Raw genomic sequence first — 25,689 nt, 5'->3', positions numbered from 1 at the left:
AATATGTCGCTGAGCACAGGAGCGACCTGCGACCCAATGCATAACCCTGACTTCTGGATGTACATGCTGCCTTGCCAACACACGAAAATGGAACTAAGGTAAAAGGATAACAGCTCCAAGAAACTAGCAACCTATATACCGCACGCATTAATAACAGCCAATTAATCATAATCTTCAGTGGTGTAGTCTTGCACACACCTTAGAAGTCCGTCCTTTGGTAAAGATTAATATAAGTCCTCCACATCAATGCTCATTGCAGAGCACCTACCGGGATTTCTGTTCATTAAAAATTGTAGTATCTTAGAAGAACTCGGAATCAAATACGGGTCCTCAACTTTCAACAACATTAGATGCTTCTTCAAAAATCCCGAAATCTCGTACTGCCAGGTTCGACATTCCGAAACATTGGTCCTGACAGGAATGTCCATTTTGTGCGTCTTCGCCAAGAAGAAAACATCCAAGTTGGCGTCTGTAGCCGCCTTCAGCCTCAAACTTGAAGCCTTCAGGTTGTGATAATCTAGCCAAGCGAGAGCTTGCTTCCTGTAAGACGATGGTTTCGCTTTCACCTTCCTAAAATTCTTGGCAATCGCAGCCGAGGCTTTTTCAGAGAACCAGCTGTCAGGTACAACGATAAAGAAGCCTTCCTTATCAGATACCATCAGACGCAATCGGTTGTCAACCAGGTAGTCACATACTGGTTTCAGACTGCACCGTGGCTTCTCCTTACAATTCCGTGCCGCTATTACGTCCGTGACTTCACTCAAAAACCGACTGTTCTCATCTTCCGGAACATGATGAGCAATATTTCGACACACCGCCAGAAGATAAACTGGACTTACGTCGGGTTGCAGACGAAACTTTGGCCCACGCTCCAAGATCCGCCTGTGCCTTACATCCAACCCTTCGTCTCCAAGATTCAGCAGTTTACCCTGCACATTTGCGCGCCCCTTCCGAGAAGGCAACGTGAGGCAAACAGTCTTCCACATGATCTTCGTTAGTCCGTCAACCGTCTTGCTGCAGTCGGCTAGCTGACCTCCTCACCGTCCCTTTGTGCGCCTGATTTACGTAATTAAGGTGTAGTTTACAGCAATGGTAAACAATTCTGTCGAGAGTTGGTTGAAGCATATTACATTGCTAAGGCTGAGGGCAAGTGTGTGGCTAAGGCATCAGTTAGCCTTCATTGTAAGGAGTTCGCTCAATTAGAAAAGTCGTTAGTTAGGCCTTGACTTTGAATTAGCTTTGAATTTTCTTTTTCCTCTTCTTTTCAATTTCCTGCCACTCCACCGTTTGGGTTGTGCGCGTGCTTTTCGGAGGGAGTCTTCGTTTTTTTTTCCGTTCAATAAACATTCAGTTGCTAGTCCAGCCTTGTCCTGTCCTCTTCTTCCCTCTGTCTCATCCTTTGGTTGGTTAAATATGAACCCTTACCAACTTGCCTAGTCGTCCACCTTGCTGAATTTTTCACTTTAGCTAAGGCTGCCTCATTTGTGCTTGATGGGGCCTTGTCCAAGTTAAGCTGTTATTCATATTCCAACTGCGCTCAGTCAATCTGCACGGCACCCAGTAGGGCAGCATGTGGAAATTTCCATTTTCTTGCCCCACTAAAGCCGATGTAGGTCCCACAAAGATTTATTGTGAGCGGCCTCATTTCGGATCTATGAGAGCTTTCCATAAAGAGCTCACATTTAGATTGGATTGCCCTCAAATATTCGACAAGGGAAGCCTGTTGTCTGGATGCAGTAATGTTATCTGCATTAGCCTGAGCAATACCGCAATGGGACCCATGCAACAAGGATAGGGGCAAATCCAAATGGGACATGAGAACGTTTGCCCCATCGGGGCCTGTAAACTCCTTTTCGATGTTTTCTTGAAGTTCCCTTTTTTTTTCTTCTTGTTGTTGTTGGTGGTCCCGTCTCCTTGCTTCGCCGAAAGAATTTCAAAGGGCCGAATTAAATTAACAAACTCATTTAATTAAAATACTAGGTTGGATGAATGAACAAACACAGCACCGTAGAAAGAAAGAACAAATAAGACACTGAGTTGGGTCGCCCTCCGGCTTATGAAAGTCCGTCGTCCCAAGCGAGCGTACAGGAGAACGTCCGTCTTCTCCCTCGCTCGGGCCGCAACTCTCCGGGCCACCCATCGCACCTCGTCGTTTTCGCGCGCTTTCCGTTTCCGTGAAAACGTCCTTGGTGTCCCCCCCGTTCACACAGATTCGTGGAAAATCGTAGCCGAGGTCCAGTTCGCCGAAGCGTCCCAACCCCGGCCTTCCCACCACTGGCATTCTACTCTCGAGGACGCGCACGAGATTTACGACCGCGCTTTACACATACAAAAAAAAAACAACACCAAACGAACGCTCGACGGGGTCCGCCGACGGCGTTCGGAGCCTCGCGCGCTAACCACCAGGCCAAACACAGAACGGCAGAGTGCCTTTCAATGCGCGAGACCCCTCGCCCCTCAAGAAAGACACAAAACAAATAACGCGCACAAGCAGGGACACTTCACACTGTAACCCAAAAACAAGAAAAGGTCCCCCCTCCCTGGGTACGGGCGCCGCTCTGCCCGCGCGCATCGCGGGCCGGCTGCCCGAAACGGCAGGAAACACAAACACACACAAAAAGAAAACTCGAGAAAACATGCACTGTTGACGACCTTACACGCCCCTCCTAAGATCGTTGCAGTAACGTAACTGGTTGTTGCACACGATAAATAACACAAAGCTCGTCACAGCTGCATTACAACGCACAAAAGGGAAAGAAAACGCCACTTTCAACAATTAGATATTGAGACACTAAGAGCCCCCGCCGCATGCGAGGTATCTAGCACGGAACCATGCAAACGCGTCCGACACGAAAACATTTTTCAGAGTGGTCCCCATGCCTGCCCTCGGAAACCACCAGTGGGTGGCGACAACTCTGGTGGCCTGCAGGGCCATGATAGAGGTACCGATGATTTGCATGCGCATGTTTTATTTTGCCGCTGCCTACCCTTACTTGCTATGGCACTCTCAGTTTTCCGCCACATCTTTCTTCTGCGCTTCCAATAACCTCCTCCGATCTCCGGTCCCTCTTGGCGTTTTCCAACGAGCGAGGTTCTACCTCCCTCACCGCTACCTGCGTCCAAGGTGACAGACGCCTGTGTTCTCATATCGGGCACCTCGCAACCGCCGCTGCGTGCCTGTTGTTCCAGCGTGTGCCAAGCGTCTGCAGAAAGCAGGCAGTCTGCTTCCTTGGCAGCCCGCTCACTCGTTACGGCGAACAGCGATGCACTCTCTCTGATCTGCCGACCCCGATATACTGCTAAGCTTAGCGGCACTCTAGCGAGCCTGGCTACCACTTCAGCACCAAAAGCTCCCACTAGTGGTATGTTGCCCACCACCTCTACCTGGTCGCTCGGTATGGCGCCCTCTTTAATCACCGTTATCTCTGCACCCGTGTCGATCAGGGCCCTCAGAACCGTCTCGCCGCATCTCAAGTCGACGTATTCTAGTGACGCGAGGCCATCCTTCCCCGATGGCTCCCCGCAAGGCGGAAAGTGGCGGGTCGTTCCCCGTCCGACCGCTCCACTGTCATAGTTGTCGACAGCGTTAAGTCTTTCTTGCGCTACTCTGTTCACGCTTTTCTTATGCGCGTCACCAGTTGCTGGTTTTTTAGGGCAAGAGCGAGCGAAATGTGGTCCGTCGCAAATGAAGCACGCTGGGGATTTTGAGGAGCCTGAATTTTCCTGCGCAGCTAGGCCGGACTTATGCAGAGTTGCTTGTTGTTTGTCAGAGGAGATTCTGCCTGCAACTGTTTGCTTCCTTCCCGACCCCTTACCTTCGCAATCCTCGAAAGCCTCCACCAACCTCGCTATCTCATGTTGCCTCCCCCAACCGTCCCCCTCCTCACGTTTCACGTACTTATACGCCTCAGTGCTCAGGGTCTGCTTCATCTGGTCAGCCACGTGCAGAGAAATCAGGTCCTCTAGCGTTTTGATCCCCCGCGCCGCCATGTAAAAAGCATAGTAACTCTCAATTCGTGACGCGAAGTGCTGCCAGGTCTCGTCACGAGCCGGAAGCACATTGCGGAACTGCCTGAGGTAGTCACCTGGCGACAGACGCAACTCGGGCAGAATCGTCTTCTTTACCAGATCGTAACTGTCGAGCTCCTCGGTTGAAAGTTTAGAAAAGAGGTGTGGGATTCTCGCGGTCACCAGAGGCAAAACTAAATGGCTTCTAACCTCTTCAGGCACCTTATAGGAACAAAAATGCCCTCGATTCCCTCGAGCCATACCGGCACTTCTCGGTCTGTCGGAATCGGGGTGAGCAAACTCTTTAGGCGCTTAGCGAAATACGCCAGCCTCTCTTCGCGCATTTGCCTCCCGCCTGAGTGCGAGCACTTCAGTACACCGCTCTTCAGCTCCAACTGCCGCGTTTTCTCTCGCTCGATGAGCAGCGTGGTTTTCCTCAGCTCCAGCTCCATTTCCAGCCATCGCATAGCTGAATCGGGGGTTCCTCCAGCGCTCCCATCTGTTTCCGCAGGCCCTTTGGTTCCCATTCTCTCATCTGCCCCTGTCACCTCCTCTGCTCTCGAATCTCCGCGACCCCTTCCGCTCATCGCCGCACTTATTATCGCAACCCTTGCGCCGCTACCTGTATCATGCACAATTCCTGTTACTCGCCACAAAACGCACGACACCAGTGGGTTCCGAGGACCAGCATAAGGGCCACTCACCTTTCCGCTGGCGTAGCCACCCTGCTTTCCCCGACTACCGCCTCGTCTGCCGTTCCTGCGCCCGGGCTTTGCTCCTCTCCGCTGCCAACGCGCGATGTAACACTTGGAAACACGAAAGTCCACCGCTAGCCCATTAGCGGCAGATGTCACTTTCACTGCCTGATCACTTGGCTGGTGCGCTTGAATTCAGTTTCTTGATACGCTGAACACCGCTGGCTCGGTCCTTTGGCCGCGATGCGTGGCGTCGTTCGCTGGTGCGCGGCTCGCACCTTACGCGCAGTGAAGGCTCAATCTGTTGGCCACCAGCTGGGCGTCTTTCGATGCTGCGCCGCTAACTCCTTAGCTTCAGTGTCGGTCCGTCGATCTGAAGTGATGGCACGGTCCGTCGGCCACGATGTTGCAGTCTTCTCGTGCTGCCTTCTTTCGATGGAGACCTCCTCCTGAGACGCTGTTCATCGGCCAGTAAGTCTTCCTGCTGAACAAGCTGTTTTGTGATCGCCGAAGGCTGACGGGAGACGGTGATCCTGTCGGCTGCGCCAGTAAACTCCTTTTCGATGTTTTATTGAAGTTTCCTTTTTTTCCTTCTTGTTGTTGTTGGTGGTCCCGTCTCCTTGCTTCGCCGAAAGAATTTAAAAGGGCCGAAATAAATTAACAAACTCATTTAATTAAAATACTAGGTTGGATGACTGAACAAACACAGCACCGTAGAAAGAAAGAACAAATAAGACACTGAGTTGGGTCGCGCTCCGGCTTAGGACAGTCCGTCGTCCCAAGCGAGCGTACAGGAGAACGTCCGTCTTCTCCCTCGCTCGGGCCGCAACTCTCCGGGCCACCCATCGCACCTCGTCGTTTTCGCGCGCTTTCCGTTTCCGTGAAAACGTCCTTGGTGTCCCCCCGTTCACACAGATTCGTGGAAAATCGTAGCCGAGATCCAGTTCGCCGAAGCGTCCCAACCCCGGCCTTTCCACCACTGGCATTCCACTCTCGAGGACGCGCACGAGATTTACGACCGCGCTTTACACATACAAAATAAAAAAACAACACCAAACGGACGCTCGACGGGGTACGCCGACGGCGCTCGGAGCCTCGCGCGCTAACCACCAGGCCAAACACAGAACGCCAGAGTGCCTTTCAATGCGCGAGACCCCTCGCCCCTCAAGAAAGACACAAAACAAATAACGCACACAAGCAGGGACACTTCACACTGTAACCCAAAAACAAGAAAAGGTCCCCCCTCCCTGGGTACGGGCGCCGCTCCACCCGCACGCCTCGCGGGCCGGCTGCCCGAAACGGCAGGAAACACAAACACACACAAAAAGAAAACTCGAGAAAACATGCACTGTTGACGACCTTACAGGGCCGATGCAGGTTTTATGATGGTTGCCCCAGCCCCACTCGCCTACATCGGACCTACTCGGGCCCCACACTCTGTTTACCTGGACTATGGCATCTTTGGTGTCCAGAGACATTATTATACTCACCCGTTCGGTGCATGTGCGCTGCCGAGAGCATTTTTAAAGTGCTTCTTGTGTCGATAATATCGCTCTGCATGAATCCGAACATGGTATAGGATACACGCGCTTTGTCGTCAATGTAATGTTTTAGCCTTACCGTCTTCTACCGATCTGTAAGCTTGCCAAGGCACGCTTGTGCGAGATTTCCCTTATAATTTCAATTTTGATTTTTTGCCAGGTTTAGGTAGCATAATGATTTCGGCGTGTTTCCAGTCTTCAGGAACAATATTCGCCTTCCAGTTTTGGTTAAAAAAGCTTACGGGCTCCTGTATGCGGTCGCCACGCAGGGGTCGTCGCTTTGTTGACTCTGTCGACTCCTGGTGTCGCGTTTCTGGTCGTGTTCCTTATGGTCACAAAAACTTCTTCCAGAGGTATAGGGTGGTCGAAGCTCTCGTTTACGGCTCCGCAATGCATTCCTTGGTATCGCGATGGGTTGTGATCCCCAAAATGTATTGCTCAGGCCTTCTCTAGGAGGTCGCTGTCCGATCCCTTGAAGGAATGATGAATTTGCTAATGGCAGCATTGTTTTCTCATTTGAATTTGGCTATATCGCTTAGTGGTCTTAGAAAATTCTACCTTCTAGCCATGCATTGTGTACCCTTGGGCTAGACCCGTGGTTCACAATACTGTTGCGCGAATTGTGTCGCGTATTCCTCTGCTTTTTGCATACCTTCTGCTATCTTTAGTTTTTGTTTCTTGTGCTTTTGCCTCCGCCATCGTTTGCTGAAGCAGCTTCTGGCTGCCCATACTCGGAGAAGCATCCGTCTACTTTTGGTATTGCTCATGTTCGCCTTACACTTTTCGTGCATTATCTCCTGTTTCAGCATGCCGCTTCCTATCTCCAGTGATTGTATGCCGTGTTCAGATTTCTTGCACATTACGCGAAACGCGTTCAATTCTGTGAGTTTTGCCTGTCAAATCTGGCGTCTTATCCTCTCCGATGCTATTCGCGTCCGGAGGATAAAGTGATCGCTGTTTAGGTTTTCGTCAAGGTTTCCTAATGTAGCTCACAGGTCTTCCTTACGAACGTGATGTCCGGGCAAGTCTCCATGCTTGCACAATTCCTGATTCTCGTAGGGGGGGGGGGGGGGGGAGGGTGTTTAGACTGCGGTCAATAATGCCCCACATTGGCATCGATTCAGCATCTCCTTTTGGGCTAGAGGTATATCTCGCGACAACAGCCCGTATAAGGTTGCGTTAGCATATCATTCCTAACAAATATAACGAACATAGGGAGCTCTAGATTCTGTCCCATCAAAGGCAGATGTGGGACCTGCAGCGGTTTTGTGCGGGCAGCCTCAATTCGACTGGGTGTTTTCTTTTTTTTTTTGACTGACAGCACACTTGCTGTTGCACGTGTTTTCAAACACCCCACAAGGGATCGATTGGGGTATCATAAGGACACACCCGCCTTCCACCTCCTTTACGGCCAATGTGGGACCTGAAACGGTGTGGTGTAGGCCGCCGCCATTGGACTTGATGTTGCTTTTAAACCTAAACCTCAGTTGCTTATTGCGCGTGCCTTCAACTTAATATCAAGGAACCGATTTTGGTAGCATGCGGTCCCGCCCGCCTTCTTGCTGCATTACGGCTAATGTGGGATCTAAAGACTTTATCTAAGGCTGCCTCATTTAGGCTTTGTGAGGGCCTGACCAAAGTGTGCTCTCGTATATAATCTACTTCCCCTCAAGCAACCTACAAGGGGCCAATTGGGGCAGCCGTTTTCTTGTCCTTATAAGGCCGATGCAGGTCCTATAAAGACATAATCTGGGCGGCCTCATTTCGGATCTATGAGGGCTTTACCATAAAGAGTCCACAATTATATGGATGATCCTTAAATATTTTAAAACGAACCCTTCTGGTCTTTATGCAGAAAAGTACTCTGCATTAGCCCCAGCAATACCGCTATGTGACCCGTGTAGCAGAAAAGGGGGCTAGCCCAAATGGCACTTGCCCACATTTGCCTCACCTGGGACCGATGCAGGTTTTATGTCGGTTGCCCCAGGCCTACTTTCCTACATCGGACCTACTTGTACCCCAGATTCCGTGCTACCTGGGTTAGAGTATTTCAAGTAATGCAATAGGAAACTCTATTAACTAAATTTCTATTAAAAGGAGTATGTTATTTACTTACCAAACAGCTTACTGTCTGTTACGTATAAGGTATTTAATAAGGTAATCACTAATACAATCCGGACAACCTTAGACTGCCACCAAGCAAAGGATCAAACAGGTTTTCGGAAACGGTACTCTAATATCGATCATATCCATACCATCAATCAGGTGATAGAAAAATGCTCCGAATTTAGCTAGCCCTTACACATAGCATTCATTGATAACGAAAAAGCATTTGACTCAGTTGAAACCTCGGTGGTGATGCAGGCATTGCAAAATCAGGGTGTAGACGAGCCGTACGTGAAAGTGCTGGAAGATATATATAGCGGCTGCACAGGAGCCATATTCTGCATAAAGAAAGTAAAAAAATTCCCATAAAGAAAAGTGTTAGGCAAAGAGACACAATCTCCCCAGTACTATTCAGAGCTTGCTTAGAGGAAGTATTCAGAGACTTGGAATGGGAGCAGTTAGGAATAAGGGTAGATGGAGAATACCTCAATAATCTGCGATTTTCTGATGGCATTGCCTTGCTAAGCAATTCGGGGGATGAACTGTAAATAATGATTGATGATCTAGACAGGAAAAGTAGAAAGATAGGCTTGAAAATCAATATGCTGAAGACTAAGGTAATGTTCAACAGCCTCGGGAAGGAACCGCAGTTTACATTAGGTAGCGACGTACTGGAAGTAGTAGGCGATTATGTCTACTTAAGACAGGTAGTAACCGCAGATCCGGACCATGAAAAGGAAATAACAAGAAGAATAAGATTGGGATGGCGCGCATTTGGCAAGCACTCGCAGATTATGACTAGCAGCTTGCCGGTATCGCTCAAAAGGAAAGTATACGACAGTTGCATCTTGCCTGTACTCACCTATGGGGCTGAAACGTGGAGGCTAACCAAGAAAGTTCTACTTAAGTTGAGGACAACCCAGAGGGCTATGGAACGCAAAATGGTAGGGGTAACATTAAGAAATAGGAAGCGTGCAGAGTGGGTCAGAGAAATAACTCAAGTTAGCGACATTCTAGTTGAAATTAAGAAGACGGAATGGGCATGGGTGGGACATGTAGCGCGAATAGAGGATAACCGATGGTTGCTTAGGGTAACAAACTGGATTCCAAGAGAAGGAAAGCGTAACAGGGGGCGGCAGAAAGTTTGGTAGGCGGATGAGGTTAAGACAACAAGCCCAAAAATCCACCCTTTTGAGGCTAAGATGTTCGCGGGGGTCAAGTGGATGCAGCTAGCACAGAACCGGGTTAAGTGGAGAAATATGGGAGAGGCCTTCGCCCTGCAGTGGGTATAGTCAGGCTGATGATGATGATGATAATGATGATGATGATGATGATATTTGAAGTCCTGGTGTATTGCAGTGCTGCCGTGGTGTTGATGCATATAAAAATCGGTGTATTGAAGCTGAGGGCAGCACCTAATTACTTCATTAAATTGGGAATTTGTTAATTTGTCTAAGTCAAAACTTAGCCACCAAATTCAATAAATTGAATTACATGAGGTATGGTCTCGAGAAAGCCACCGCTGCGCCATTTTGGCAAAGCATTATTGGGTCGAGAAAGAAACTGCGGGCTGCAGTAACAGCCAACACATTTAGCAAGTATGAAAAAAAATCGTTACCTAAACAAAAGCAGTAGAAGAGGAATACAAATTTATCTTGCCATATTGATGTCGGCAATGCTTCATTGCGTGAACTTTCTATGCAACGGTCGCACGGGCTCTTCCTAAGTTTAATTGTGTGCTGAAATGTATATCCCATTAATTTCCCCAGCATACTTATGCAGCAAACAAAAGACATCCGCCACTGCATACGACGTCTCGGTAATTAAATTGAAAATTTCAAGTCGGTTGCAATCAATAAAGCTTTAGGCATTCTCCTCAAAGTGGACCCGAAATGAACATCTTTTGGCCTTCATTTCTCGAAAAAGGAAAACGTCGTTAAAGAAATAGAAATTGCGAACTTTTGTCGTCATTTTGGCGTCATTTCGAATAAATTAAAGCATGGACCCTATATGCGTTTCAAAGGGGAAGTAGATATTTTCGTAAAAGCGGCAGTTTCATTAAATCGGTTTTCGTTAAATCGAGTTTTGATTTTTCGTAGAGTAAGACGATGCTGTCTCCTTCTTGGTTGCGTTTTGGGTACGGTGATGGAATAAAAATGATAATCACAATAATTATAACATTTTGCTCTTCGTGTTTAAAATCATAGGGTTAATTTTGGAACTTCTATTTATACCACTTTTTAGAAGTTCCAGGTTTATAGAAAAGGTAAATTTCACATGTTTCTGGAGAGGGCCTTGTGTTATTGGGGAGTTCCAAGCTCATCTAAGTGCTCTCACATGCAGCGAGACCACTATGTTAGTTTCCGTAAGCAGCTGTATAAAACTTGCGTTCTGTTTGATGACTTACTGAACTTAGATCACGGCTGCTCTGCTTGTTTTTTGTGACAGTAAACAAGGCAGGTAGTTATATATTTCAATGAAGTTGTGCGGCTGATATAAATCACTAGGTGCGATCTGAAGTAGACAGCCTAGTAAAAATGAAAGGCAGGTAAAAAGACAGCATTTCCTGTCGAAATACCTACTCCTTTTAATATGCACGGGGAGCAAAAGTTCATTGGTTACACTAGGCATTCAAAAACGGGGCAGTGACGCACCACATGCTGGAAACAGGCAATTCAATAGTTTTAAGCATCTCCGCTTTCTCAGAGACAAGATGTTCAGTACCATTTGTATCATTTGTCATGCGCAAAAAATGCATTGGCCACAACTTTGCTCCTTTATTGGAGAACTTCATTAAAATGAGCTGCACTTGTAGTTGGTTGACTGGTCGCAGACATTGGTATTTTGCAACAGCTACATGGTAACGAACCTGTAGTTAAATAAAGAGGAGCACATTTATAAATAATTATAAGAAATTCCTTGATCCAAACGCGATGTGCTCATGCATTTTATGTTTGATTTATGTTTTCTGCGGACAGTGGCTTTGGTGTGTAGGAGAATTGAGGAGCAGATAAATTTAGTGATAAAATTTGGCAAGTCCACATTGTAAATTCGGGAAAAGAGCTTTGTTTCCTGGCTATGACTATGACTTTTTGAGTGTCCTATTTATCACCATTGCAGTAAAACCTAATTCACCTTAAAGATCACTCGCTGTCTTGTCTGCTTCTCAAACATAATAACTCGTTAAAGGCGTCTTAGTAGGAAGTTACAGAGCACTTTCAAAATTTTCTTTTAGTGCCTTTTTCGATAGAGTGAGCTGTATTCACAGGTTGCATAATTTGTATATGGTGGTAAGGCAAGTATACAGCTGTTATTACCATTACAGGTCGCCATGTAGAAATATTTCACATTTTCTATTTCATGATGATATTATATGATATAAGCATATTGCTTCCTTTGCCATAAGTCAAACACGTTTTGTGAGAAAGCTGATGTTTAGAAACGAAGATAATTATCAATGAAGCAATGGCAGAAGCAGCTTTAATGTGCACAGTAGGTTTTTGCAACTTTGTAGTGACAAATAAATCGAAAGATGGTCCTCAACGAGCACAAGTGAAACATCGCTGCCAGGTGTGACGTGGAGCCCACGACCAGCAGCCGAAAGGCCACCCACGGGATGGCGGCAACGTAAGTTTCGTTTGGCTTTCTCTAACAAATTTTCACCACCACCACCACGGACCGCCGGTTGTGTTCGATGCACCATTGGGTAGCCTGCAACGAAAGCCTTCTTTATAAATGAAATTACAAATTGTGAAAATTACTAAAATATGACCTTGACCTGAATAGGTGTAGGTGTGTACCATACTATGGGTTTACCCAAAAGTATTAGGCACCTTCCTCTAACCAAGACTATATCGTAAAGAAAAAGTATGAAAAAACCCCACATTGAAAGGTGATGTCACATGAGTTACCCTTGCAATACTCACAACTTTGCTGTATCACTAGGTTCAAGCCTCTCGTAGACTCCCAAAATAAATTTTTATCCGATTAAAGGGAAAAAGGCTATACCTAGAAAATTTCTGACGATTGACTAAGTCACTGCTTCTTACAAAAATTTATATTCCGACAAGCGCCACGTGAGTCCATTTAGGGTGCATTTTCTAGGCAGCTTTATAGCACTCATACTTTAAAGTAGCATGATAAGCATGTTTGTGCTAAAACATATAGGAACGTTCTTTGTCACGTATGGGATGGAAGCACATCAAACGCTACCCTAAATGGCACATATTTTGACAATTCATCCTTTTTCAAAAATCACAGGTTTAGAACCCATCCAAAATGTTCCTAACATTTCGGACAACAATCTGCAGAAGTAGATAAAGAAAACGAGACAACCTTTAACATTATATTATTCCTGGCAAAGTTATAAAGGCTGAAACCTGTAGCTTCTAAACTATAAAAATAAGCATCAAAACTAAGGCGCAAAAGCAACAAATACACACCATGCTCAAAACTGTTTTCCCAGTACTAAGGCTGTGATTTTACCATAAAAGCAAGCAAATCTCAATACACTGTTAATAACCAATATAGATCATTTGCATAAGCAATATACTGCGGTACCTCCATCTATGGATACAAGTAGAAACTCGGTTGGCAGAGCGCTTATGATTCGCATGTAAAGACGGTAGTTTCCAGTGTAACTTTCGTATTCCCGAACTCACAGGTTTACAGCAAGTGGCACCCGGAAGTCAGCCCCAGGTGCCAATGTTGCAATGGCATAGCGGACATCACCCACATGATATGGAAGTGTCCTAGATTTGGAGAACCTGAGAGAACAGATGAGTAATGGGAGGCATTACTTCTCGAACAAGACAAAAAAGGGCAACGTGAAGGCATCCGTCTCGCCCTGGCCGCTGCCCAGATCCAAAAGATCCAGGTCGACGGCTGAGGGGGAGGACATGGCTGGGACAGAGCTGCGCCTTGGATCCTCCCTTCCTTTTGAAGGCTGCAAATATACTTTATTCTCTCTCTCTCTCTGTCCTCATAGTGCGTATATGATCTTAGCATCTCTTTGTCTGCGTATTGTCTTAATTATGTTGGCTATTTCTTTTTTTTCTAATAGCCGTGTAATCATAAACTGCATTTAGGGGTATTTTTTCTGCCAGTCTTTTAATAGGATTAGCTTCCATGTAGCTGTGTTAGAGCTTGTATTTCCGCACCGTTTTTTATATCTTGCTGGTTTCCTTCTCAGCCATACTACAAAATAAGGAACTCAGGCTGTCCTTTTCAAGGACATTGTAATAGAGCCTACAGCCGATTGTGGACGTGTAGAATGCCCGACTAGTACCTGTTGCAATTATTTATAGTATTGTATATGAAGTGGACGCAAATGTACTCCGATATTTTAACCGAAGAAAGCCTTCATAGTGTCACTGTGATGTCACAGTGTTTATGCAAAAAGTCTTCTTTAAGCAATGCCACCGATATCTCATGAAGTTGCTACTTGCATCGAAGGTGAAAAATCACAAAATGCATTAGTCATTTGTAACGTAATCACGTATGCTATATCTTGCAAGCACGTCTCAGTCTTCATATATGGGTAAATATTTGATCAATGGACAAATATAGTTTTGCTCCCTCATTCAGGGATTCGTGACGACGATTGAGAAGCTATAGGTCACCAGGTGTAATAGCATTGTTAGAATATGCATATTGCACTACGTTTGTAATGTCTTTCATCCCCTCAAAAAGACTTGCCGCTAAAATGTAACACAATTTAGATGTGGGGTTTTTGTTTTGATTTGTGAAAAAAAATAAGTTGTTCAACATGGCATATTTGAGACTGGGTTTCAGATGCTTTTAATTTCAATACAAAAAAAAGGATACCATTATTCACTTTTCTAACACCTAGCATCTAAAAATAACACATTTTTGGAGGGTTCCTTGTAATCATAGAGAAAGACAAATGGTTTAAAATAGCTTCATTTAAGACAGCATATCTGAAAAATGTTGCCGAAGAGGCATCGATTTTTTTAGACCATCAGAAGTAAGCTTGGCAAACGTTTGTTCTCTTAGCAAATAAAATATATTTTATGTCCTCATATATTTCGATTCTTACGTATATAAAGTTGGTAAAAAGCGCTATGTATAGAAAAGCTGCTTTTGCTAGGATGCCATTCAAAATTTTGTTCTCCGTAAATACTACCAATTAATTTCACTTTTGGCGAAGAGCGAATTTTGTGCATAATATATAACGTTCAGCACAATCTGAAGTAATTAGGCAGCTCCATCTGTAGTAGAATCAGCAAGCTATGATTCCTTACAAGTCCAGAAAAATGCAGCAAATGCCCCTGAAAGGAAGTTTTCAAACCATTGCGTGGTGAAGACTGTGATACTATTTAGAGAGCTTCCTGTGATTGCATATTTGGTGACGTGTTGTTCAGTTGTACAGGTTCATACATGTAGCCTTACACTGACAACATACATGTTGCCTGCAACATATGCGTACACCCCTAAGTGCTGCCCGGAAGGCGCAAAAAAAAGCAGTACCCAACGGTCCGTATTAATGGTCTAAGCACGACTTCACCGTGGCTCGCCATGTCATCTTCAAAAACAACTGGGAGGAAATGTTAGTTGAATTGTAACCCACTTCAGACTGGCTAATGTCAGCTACGAGCTACTTTACGTTGACTAGCAGAAAAGTTAAATGACTTCACAAGCTGAACACTAGACATCTTTAAACAGGTTTACGTTTCCTGTGTTCCTCACGATCGCACTGCGCGGTTGCAGATTTTAAAATATGGCTTCATACAACACCTGGCTGCAGAACGACAAAGGCTACGTCGATTTAGGTTAACAATATGGGCGCTATAGAAGCCAAACATACACGAAGGGGCAGAAAGGTGAAGTTGACCATTAATATTTATAAGTGTGTCGAATATTTGCGCAGCAAGCCGAGAATGTTTTTTTTTTTAATTAAATAGTGTGTATCTGTTCACAGCCAGTGCTATGAAGGATGATTACGATGATGCCCGTGATGACACTTTTCAAGTCGGGGCCGTGGGACACCATAACATTTACATAATACACATATGAAACAGCTGTGTTCGAAAATCTCTTTATTGAGCCATGCCATCCTCAAGTGCGAGCACGTCCTCTTCGATGCGATACCGTTTGGGTACGGGCGGGACTGAAACCGGAAGGCAGAGGGAGGATAGCGTCTAGGCACATTCCTGTAAATGGGTTATTTGCCTCCGAAAAGCACTGGCAACCCTCCACGCATTGTTGTCGTCTATTGGTGGGATTGCACTGGGAAGGTGAATAACAGCAATCTGTTCAACAAGAAGATCCCAAAAATACTGCCAATATATTTAACTTGGGAGCCCCATGACCATTGAGGCTTATGCAGGTTCAATGCACAAAATATTTAAGAAATTGTCTACTTATAGCGCGTATTTAACGCCTACAAGTTTTCTGTACTATTTATAGAATACAAATAATTTGTACCTTCCGTGACCTAAACATCTTAATGCATCATTATTCAGAGCAGATTATTTTTTTTTTATCATTGCGACGAGATTTTGCACCCTTTTCAAACAACGGTATAAGCATATTGCTTTAACAACTAAAGCGCACAGAGGTTATCTTGCTTTCTTTAACTCTCACCGGGCTATGTGGCTAGCAAGAACACGGAATCATGTGCGTAAATGTATGGTGCAAATAACACGGGAAAGCTAGACAAACGAAAGAACACAACTTCATAGGGCAGACAAATGTTCGTTTGAGTGAAAATTATTATTGAAGCTCCTATGATTCTTGATGTCATCTTGTCATTCACTGGAAGGAAGGTACATACACACCTTTTTTTCTCTCACAGCATCATCCTCGCCAATTATAAAGATCGGTTAACACGTGACATTAGAGAGGCATTTCAGATTCTCAATAACAGCGGAGGGTGCATAATCAATCCTTCTATTGCTCTGAATCATAAGGAGTTATCCTGTTTATCCGAAAAAGACATCTAACTGTTCCACTGCGTGCGCCACGGCGATAGTGTGCGTCTGTTCCCCGTAATTTATAATCAGTAGTTTTGATTAAATATATGTACCTTTGGTATTTTCCTGGTTAGGAAAGCATTTTAAAACATTTTTTTTATAAAAATTTTTTGCAGATCAGCGCTTGTGCTCTTTGTTTGCCTCATTTTCCCGGGCTGTTTTCACCATGAATCAATACCAATTCGCCCAAATCGCAGTCTTAATTACCTTCATATGTATTAGCCTAATATGCTTTGCATATAGGTGCCGGCCTAATTATCAACAAGTTGTAGCTATTACCTCTACGTCCAATTAAAAATTGAACCATTTCTGCAAGCTTGTATTGAGACAGGACGTTGGCATTACTTCACGCTTACGTTTTTCGTATGTTGAGGAATAAGAAGTAAAGATGTCTATAGTTTTGGACAACTGAATGTAGTTGCAACATAAAAATCGCAGTAATAATTATATTTATATGTTCTGTAATTTAGTTTTATGTCGTAACTATCAATATAAAGTCGAATGGCTACATATATACTAAGAGTGTTTTGATGTGAACCTCAACTGTCACTTCTAAAATTCTTGATGACGCTTCACCGAACGCAGCTGTGCACTACCGGTTATTGAATCTAATTTGCCTACATCAAACGTTTTTTGAAAGTTCTTTGATGGTTAAGGATTTCATCTAAATAAAAATAAAACCGCAGACTAGGACAAATATTTTCGCTTTTAGCTTGAAATGTATCAATTTCCAACTCACGGCTTTCAGACAACGCAAATGATTTCTAGTCCCACCTTCCCATTTCCACTCTCTGTAAGATAAGCATCAAAATAAAGTTATAAGCTGTTTCACGGCACATAAGTGACTGCGGCTATCATGCGCCACGAAAACAAATTCAAAGCGTCAGAATTACAAATGTACTGTTAGTTTTGTTCTAAGTTCCAACACACAAAAAATCAGTGACCAGGGAAATTTTTCACATCCTTTTTGTCCTATACCAACAAAGAAATGGCAAAACGGATATTTCGAAATATAGCTATTTCGCACAGGCAGTTGACATCCCTACATTTCGCAATTAACTAGGATGGGCCCCGTAGGGATCAAGTGCAACTTGCCTCTCGTCACCTCTAGTAGACGCAGTTAAACACGACTGCCCCCTTTAGAGGTTTAAAAAAAAAACAACCCTAAAGACAGCTAAAATACAAAGTAGCACTGCATTATACGACAGGTAAAACAGGACACTTGCGAAAGAGTGAATGTCACTAAATTAAATTTGGTCTGTTCACACATTTGTCTCAGCCGGAAACGCATTTCACACAGATGAGATTGTGCTGAAACAGCTAATTCACAGTTCTGATTCATAACTTTAGTTTTCTGAAACGTCTTTGTAATCCCCCTTGTCAATCCTAAGAACACTGGAGGAGACTGAAGGGACGGAAAACGGCGACAGTAAAAAGTGAACTTAAAAATTGAGCCAAAGATTTAAAATTTGTGTCAGAGACTGAAGTCGTGCGCGCGATATTGTAGCGCAGAGAACAGCTTCAGCCCCCAGTGCAGGCATAACATATAACTATAAGCCAAATCCGCGTTTGCAGGCTGTTACCAGATCTCATACACCAAAAAACGGCACGCACAGTAACGACCGTCCATATTCCCTATAGGTTATGGCATACAACTAAACCGTTTCCAAATCTGAGCAGTAAACTGGCCAGCGAAACAGACTATCAATCCTGTTAGACATGCGCTTTGCGTCATCTAGAAGGTTAAACGAAAACACCAAAACGCAGCAATATCAGGCGGCAGAGAGCACCGAATGATACTCAGACCCAAATTACTCTTGCTTTCCAGGGCAACGTGCATGTCAGAAACAGCAAAAATGTACAAATAAACACGTAATATAGTCGCCAGTAAAAAAGAGCTGTCTAATACCTGCACATAAGCAAACCCAAAGGACTGATAACATCTCAGTTGTGAGCATAAATTGAGTAGCCCTGCATTTTACTCCACGCATGTTAAATTAAAATTTCTCAAACATTTACATATGTATTTTTTAATAATGTTCATTAATAATTTGAAAGCAGCTTCCTGGTCTGGCAACCATTTGCCGCTGGCGTAAGACCAACATTCGCGGTGGCGGCTGCACTCTTGCATGCACGCCGTAGCAGGTCGCAGAAAGCATTTTTTTTGTCTTAGTAACGAGGCCCAAAAAAACAAGGTTATATATGAATCGTCCTTTTTTTTTTAGAAGCCATCACTATAGTGATCCTGGGACTTGCTTTTGCTTCCGTTTAGAGAATCTAGAGGGGGCCGAAATCAAAGGGCGCATATTTCTAATATTTAGCGTGCATTCAGAAGCATATTCTCCGTACGTTATTTAGGTAGCACATTTTATCAACAAGCGCTCTCACATACAAAATTGTAGATATTGAAAGTTTACTTCCACTGTGCGCCCTGCAAAAGGAGGGCGGCGTTAGCGTTGTGTTGCAGATTGCTGTGGTATTTTCCGTCGCCATATCTGCCCAAAAGCTAAAAGGGATACCAAAACATGCATCCGTTGACGCGAGAGCACACCTTCCAACTTTGCATGAGCAGACACAACTTTTGAACGAAACAGTACCTCTTCACTTGTTTAGTCTGGCCACGACCAACGCAGAAAAGTATTCGCTGCCGCCGCCGCCGCCGCTTCCGTTCCGTCATCGCAAAACCCCACGCGATTAGAATGCGCTTCACTGCTCCTACTGAACAAGAGCATTTCAGCCTCCGAGCCGCCGCTGTCTCCGCCGCCACTCCCCCGCAGCCGCGGCGCGAGTGCGACCAACTCAAGAGCCTAACCTGGCTTTTTTCTAGTGCTTGTACAGCAAATAATTCGCGACTGCATTACCATAAATATAAACTATTTAGTATTTAGTGTGTAAGCCCTAAACTTCCGTAGGAATACGCCGATTCACAGATTGCGATTACACCGCAAGCGTGTTTGTTTACACAGCTTTTGTAAACTACTGGATATATGCTGCTCTTTCGCGTACGGCATAAAATTCAAGCTGAGCTAGCAGTGTCAAAATTATCACTTCATTTTACACCAATTGCACCTTTATTGGTCCAAAAACTAGAACAGCGCTGCAAGAAGTACCGTGGATGCTACGTCCCCTGCCTGTGCCGGGCACTGAAAAGCGCCCGCGGCAACTGCCGACTGCGCCCTCCAACCAGGGTCATATCTATGCTTCCCACTCAATGTGCTGCGTGTTGTGAAGATAGAAGTCGTTGACTTGGAATCGCTACTGCCACAACTATACTTGATGATCACATGCAACCGCAGAAGCTTGTAAACCTGAACTCCGCGTTCCCGCGCTAGACCTGCTCGCCGAAGAACGGGCCGGCAGTTCCGTGCTAACTGACAATGCTGGCTACAGTCATTGCTGATGAGAAGGGGAAACTTATAAAATGCCGCTGTTTACTTTCATTTTTGTAACAAGTTTATAGCTGCGGACGAATGCAGCTGTTCAGGCCGTTACCTGTACATTTGTCAAGTTTTCCCTCGGCGTCCGATCTGACCAAAAGAGACCGGGCGACAGTCGGCAGATTAGTTCCGTCGGCGTCGCGTAGCTGAAAACCTCACACTACGATAATAGGCGAACATTTGTCATACTTGCGTCGCCACCGGTGTGATGCGACAGATATGTCCATCGATAAGCTACGGAATCTGAAGGAAAGCCCACAACTGTGACCGTTGCTTATCCTGAAGAACACATACTTTACTCATTTTAGAGTTTTTCCAGTAACATCTTCATCAAGCACTTGTGCATGAGGGACGACCTTGTTGTTACTCGTCCAAAAAAGCAAGAGAGGCGTGTGGTTGATATTGCAGCCTGAATTGCAGACCACGCTCCGCAGCCTACACTCTTGTGGCATCACACGAGGATTTCAAAAGGGCCGTAACTCTCGGAGGGATGAGTTTCCCGATTATGGTTTCTGTCGCATTTTTGTAATATGCGACGGGCTTGGCTCTAGAGCTTTACGAAAAGAATCACAGAATTGTATAATATTCACAGCTGTATAAAACTTCTTTATATCGATTGACAATGTCGTCGCACCTGTTTTTTTAATGCAACCTGTTTTAATGCAAGCACACATGAGAAGGCTATATTTTGAACCCCTCCTGTACGTCATGACTCAGTCCACGTAGACTACAATATATCCATAAGTAACCTAGTGACGCTCAGAGAAGTTTCGAAAATCCTCGCGTGTTGAAGTCAAATAAAAAACAATCAAACTTTTACACATATTTTATTCTTCTTATTATTATTACGGGGCCTTCCCGAGCGATAAATGCCACACTTCAAAGTCAGGAACACCTCATGAAGATCAGGCCACAGCAATACACCAGCTACATTTTCAGCAGCATCGGTCTACCACACAGCACCTAAGGATCCTTTTCTTCATGGGACATCTTCCACTACCCCCATAAGACTACCCCCCCCCCCTCGCTGTGCTTGCTAATTCAAGTAGCGGGAGCAGTATAGCTTAAGAAGAGCGACGTGAACATTTGCGTCGTTGGTGCAGGGAGTCGGGCATTGGAGACTAGGGCATGATATTATAGGTCATGTCACTCAGTTCCTGCAAGACGCGGTAGGGGAAACTTAAGAACGCCTAAGTATCTCGAAGAGACCCGCACGACATGCGGGGAGCCAGAGGAGGACAAGGGAGTGAGGTTGGTAGCAAAAATTTCAATGATGATGGTAGTGACTGCGTTTTTGGAACCTCTGAGACGCCGTGAGACAATCCCGAGCAATGATTCGGGCAGCTTAGCGCATGCTATGGCATCGGAAGCATAACTACTGGAACGAGCTTCGGCAGGCAGTAAACTGCTGAAAGGCATAAGAGAATAGCGGCCAAAGAAGAGCTAAGAGGGTGAGTAGCCGGTTGTACCTTGACGGGACGAAGTGTACGCAAATCTGACTAAATGCGAATTGATATCACACTCGCGATGGTAGTCCGAAACGGACATGTACAGTTTGTCCTTAAGTGTCCGGCTGAGGCACTAGCCATTCGTCTGCAGATGGTATGCCGTCGTGAAATTGTTGTGGCTAGAGCATGCTTTTAGCAAGCCGTTAACAACTTTAGAAATGACGCAGGTGCCTCAATCTGTAAGCAGTTGACTGGGGGGGGGGGGGCATGAAGCAGGATAATGTCATGAGGAATGAGATCAGAGCCGTTACAGGCACATCTGGTCAGGAAAACTGGCGGTATAACTTCTGTTGCTTGAAGATGGTCGCTAAACTTAGCTGCGGGCTTCTTGAGATGGTGGCGCTGGTCACAAGCTGCAAAGTATCGGCGAACAGACCGATAAAGGCCAGACCAGAAAAACCGCCGGGGCACGCTGTCATCCGTGCTTGACACTTCCAGGTGTCCCGCTGTTGTGGCGTCATGAAGTTCGGCCAAAACAGTGGAGCGGAAATGAGCAGGGATGACGAGCACACGGTTCGCGCCATCTGGGCGCATGCCACGTCGGAACAATGTATCATCACGCAGCACGACCATGCTGATGGGAAGGATCGGAGTCATCGGTGCTCAGCTGGGTGATAATGGGTTGGAAGGAAGGATGAACACTCTATTCAGCTCTGATGTGCAGAAAATCTGGTATGAACAAAACTTTGTCATGCTGACTGCCAAACGACTTAATTTGGCAACGTTTTGTACGGATTCGAACACAGTGGCTTGTACAATCTTTCTACCTCCTATGTCAACTTCATTGCCCTTACCACGTATCGTGCAAGGGTGTTGAGATTGTCCTGTCCTCTAATTTCTGTGTGCGTCTTCCTTGGGCGCTAGCCTCTATGTCAGAAAACGTAGTCGTCAGCAGTAGGATAAACTTATTTTGGACTATCAATGCAATGGCGGATAAACGGTCAGTGTCTTGATGTAATCGACCTGACTTGTAGAAAATAATAAATGTACAGTCCTGTAAGAACAAGGTCGGGTTACTTAAGCAGTTCGTAGGTTCCGTAAGTGATGAAAACCAATAAAACTCATGATTTGTCACTATGAAGAAGGGCCTCACAAATAAATTACTGGCGCAGTTTATTCAATGCCCAAAGAGTTCGGTGATTAAATAGTTGCTCTTGGATGAATATAGCAGGCGGGTGGCACAAGAGAGGCCATACTGTGTATGTGCCAGTATTGCGCCAATCTCCCAACCATTGGCGCCGGGTCGAAGTCCCGCTGTCGGCGAAGGGTTAAAATGGGCCCGGGTAGGGGGAGCGGTGAGGGCTGAAATTAGGGATTGAAAGACGCATGCTTTATTAGGGCCCCGAGGGAAGGGCGCGTTCTTCTTGAAGAAACCGTCGCCGGAGTTATTTGTAAACCATCGTAGATAAGAACATAAACTAAGGAAACTTCGTACATCGGTTTCGTAACGCAGAAGTGGGAAATAACTTACGACACGGACATTACCAGTGTAAGGCATGACTCCTGTGGTGTCAACCGAGTTGCTTAGGGCATTTATCTGGCGTTGGCCGAAGCTGCAGAATTTGTAATTGAACTGTAGACTGGCATTACGGAAGATGGGAAGGTTCGTAGTAGAAAGGCGGGGTGGATGGTTTTGGAATATTGGGGAGAATACTATAGCGTCGAGGTAACATAGGCACACGCCTCATTTTTTGCCACGCTGGAGAGAGTCCGTCATACGCTCGAAGGTAGCGGTAATGTTTCAGAGCTGAAAAGGCATAACTTTGAATTGGCAAAAGCAGTCAGAGGTAATAAAGCCGGTTTTCCCGCGATCATTTTCGTCTGCCAATATTTGCCAGCATCTCGAAGAGAGACCAATTGACGACCAACATCTCGCTCCATGAAAGTAGTCCAGAGCGTCATCTATTCGGGGCAGAGGGTAAACTTGAGGATGGCATTCAGGTGCCGGTAACCAAAACATAATCGCCAAGTGTCACATTTCTTTTTATTAATACCGAAAATGATTCCTATAGGCCGCGTGAAGGCTCAAAATATTGTTTTCCACATCTTATCCACTTCAGTATGTATGATTTGGCGCTCAGGAAGAGATACACGATACCAGGCTATACATTCGCCGTAATTTAAGCGGTGGATCACAATAGAAGTTCGGCCGAGAGAAAAGCTGCCAGAACTGAAGATGTCCGCATACGAATTCAAGAGTTGGAAGAGAGCGTGGCAGATCTGGGCACATCTGGATCAGAGGGCAGATCTAGAGCGAACATTTTAGGCATAAGTGGCCAAGAGCAGGGGCACAATTATATGGATGGATTTCAGGTCTGACAACAGAAATTGTGGACTCGTTGAGGGGAAGCAGATACGCGAGTGCGATGCCTTGGGGCAAGACTTCGGTCCAGAGGCTGAAGTTTAGAATCGGCAGGAGGTATGGTTGGCAGTGACGGTGACGAATGTACAAGGCAGGATTACGTCGTGTTGGATACAAAGTCAGGGATAGTGCAAGTAAGGTATTCGTCATCAGGAACAAAGGAAAACGGAGACATTGCAACAAAGATGGCATCCTCGGTTGGCAGGGGAACAAATTCATCAGCGCAGATATGGGAATTCTGAGTGGAGATGTCACACTAGAGCGGGAGGTGCAAGCGTAGAAGGCCAGTGAAGCAGTCGATAGTGGCACCATGATTTATCAAAAATACATGCCGAGAATGATATAGTGAGCACAGCGATCTGTGATAGTGAACAGCTCAGGTTTAGTATGGCCGGTCATACGTACACAAGCCGTGCACATTCCAACTACAACAGCGCCGCTACCATTTGTGACGCGAGCGGCAGAGAAAGCGGTGGGGGTTAAAACCTTGTCCAATCGTTAACGAATGAGATGAATTAAGACCAGAATCTTGGGCTCGAGTGTCAATGAAATCGGGTATAGGCACGTCGTCGCATAAAGGTCATGAGGATTGCGTTTATCAGCAATAGTCAGGAGAGGAGTTTCGGGCCGAGTCATCAATACAGTCACCTCCGGGCACTGCACTGATTAGGTTTTAGGAAGGGGGCTAGAATGGTACGTGAAGGACAGGCGGCGAGGGTGAGGTGATCGGAATAGTTGGGGCCGTGAGCATGTTGAGGGATAAGACCTGTGCGGAATTGCAGTGTTGAAGACGACGGTTGAGTCATCATGTGGCTATGGTAGGCGGGGTGTGTAGTCGTTGCGTCTATCATAAGATAGCCAGGTTGAGGAGGCGAAAAAGAGCTGTTGCGACAGAGGCGGCAACTGTAGCCGATGCGTGAGGAGTGGAGGTGGAAGGGCAATCCGGCTCCGATGGCCTATGTCACCGGCATAGCCGGAGCATAGCTGATTTTTGTGACAGGCGCATGCAACAGATGGCAGTTGCTGTCAAGCCCACATTTCGCCCCTTGCGAAGAGCAGAAGCGGTTCGCCGTGCTTTGGCTGCGTTTTTCTTATGCTCTTTTCAACGAGTAGCGGAAAATTGTTCGCATTTCGGCAGAGCGCGCCCCGTGTCGTGAAAAACGTAAATGTTGTACTCGGATACCCGTCACTGCTGCTTGGACGACCATTTTGGTTTCAGTAGCTCACTACTCAACTGTCAAGTATACTGCAGAGAAGCTGTGACATCACATAATGACGTCGACACCCGTGGAACCTTCCACGAGTACTGCTAGCAATCATCGAGGATGCAACAGTTTTATTTATGGCAACGAAACATGGGTCAGCTCGCTTGCATTCCTGAAAAGGCTGGGCCTGTCACAAATTATCTGGGCCGATCACAAAAAACCGCTTTTTATATTGTCCAGGCACCAGCGCTCAAGCGCTGCAAGCTTCTCTCAAACTTCCGATTTACTTTAAAAATACAATACTTCTGGTGAAAAAAAAAATGCCGTATGAGAGTTTGAGAGTACTGGAGTATGAGAGAAAGATTTTCAACCAAACATGTGCCGGCACTGAAATTTGTATTTGTAATAATACCTAATACTGCTCGTCATAATATTCCACCTTCATTCCAGTAAGATATTTCCTCACAGCATATGGAGTTAGAATGAGTGGCTTGAATATTACGTGAACATTTTTTGTATATTTCATAACATGTTGACTAATGTAGTGAGCAACGTTATGGACAATCGACATGAGCGGATGGTTAGGTATATTGGTCCCACTGCAGCACCGCACTCATAATGATGGCGCTTATCTCCACTTACAGCGCGAGCGTCGTTCCAAACGGTGGTTGATGAAGTTGAAGGAACCCTCCCTCCCCACTGATCCTGCATTCCGACGTCGACACTCCAGTTGCTTCCAGAATATTGTCACTGCACCTCAGCTATGAAACGGCGATGATTGGCGTCTCGCTAGCTGGCTAGCACAGCGTCATCTATCGGTTACCATATTCAGC

At 45.6% G+C, this 25,689-nt stretch overlaps 1 protein-coding gene across 3 annotated transcripts in view; it reads right to left on the bottom strand.

Moving 5' to 3' along the window:
* LOC146174445 (uncharacterized) overlaps positions 1-25,689 on the bottom strand; it is a 93,199-nt gene that overhangs the window by 24,276 nt on the left and 43,234 nt on the right. Inside the window, exons 4-5 of one of the 3 annotated variants that reach the window (XM_084584737.1) lie at positions 17,084-17,135; positions 11,824-12,061 (exon numbers count right to left, since the gene is read on the bottom strand). The exons of 1 other annotated variant lie outside the window; for it this stretch is intronic. In XM_084584737.1, coding sequence (XP_084440863.1) covers positions 11,999-12,061; positions 17,084-17,135 — 115 coding nt within the window. In that variant the 3' untranslated portion in view covers positions 11,824-11,998. Of the gene's footprint in view, positions 1-11,823; positions 12,062-15,391; positions 15,599-17,083; positions 17,136-25,689 lie in introns of those variants that run through there. One more of the 3 variants, XR_014702209.1, reaches the window with a different exon arrangement.

This window comes from Amblyomma maculatum, chromosome 11 (assembly GCF_055883805.1).
Source record: "Amblyomma maculatum isolate TAMU_Amacu chromosome 11, ASM5588380v1, whole genome shotgun sequence".
In the NCBI taxonomy this organism is placed as follows: Eukaryota; Metazoa; Arthropoda; class Arachnida; order Ixodida; family Ixodidae; genus Amblyomma; species Amblyomma maculatum.
This window is presented reverse-complemented; position numbering and strand designations above follow the sequence as displayed.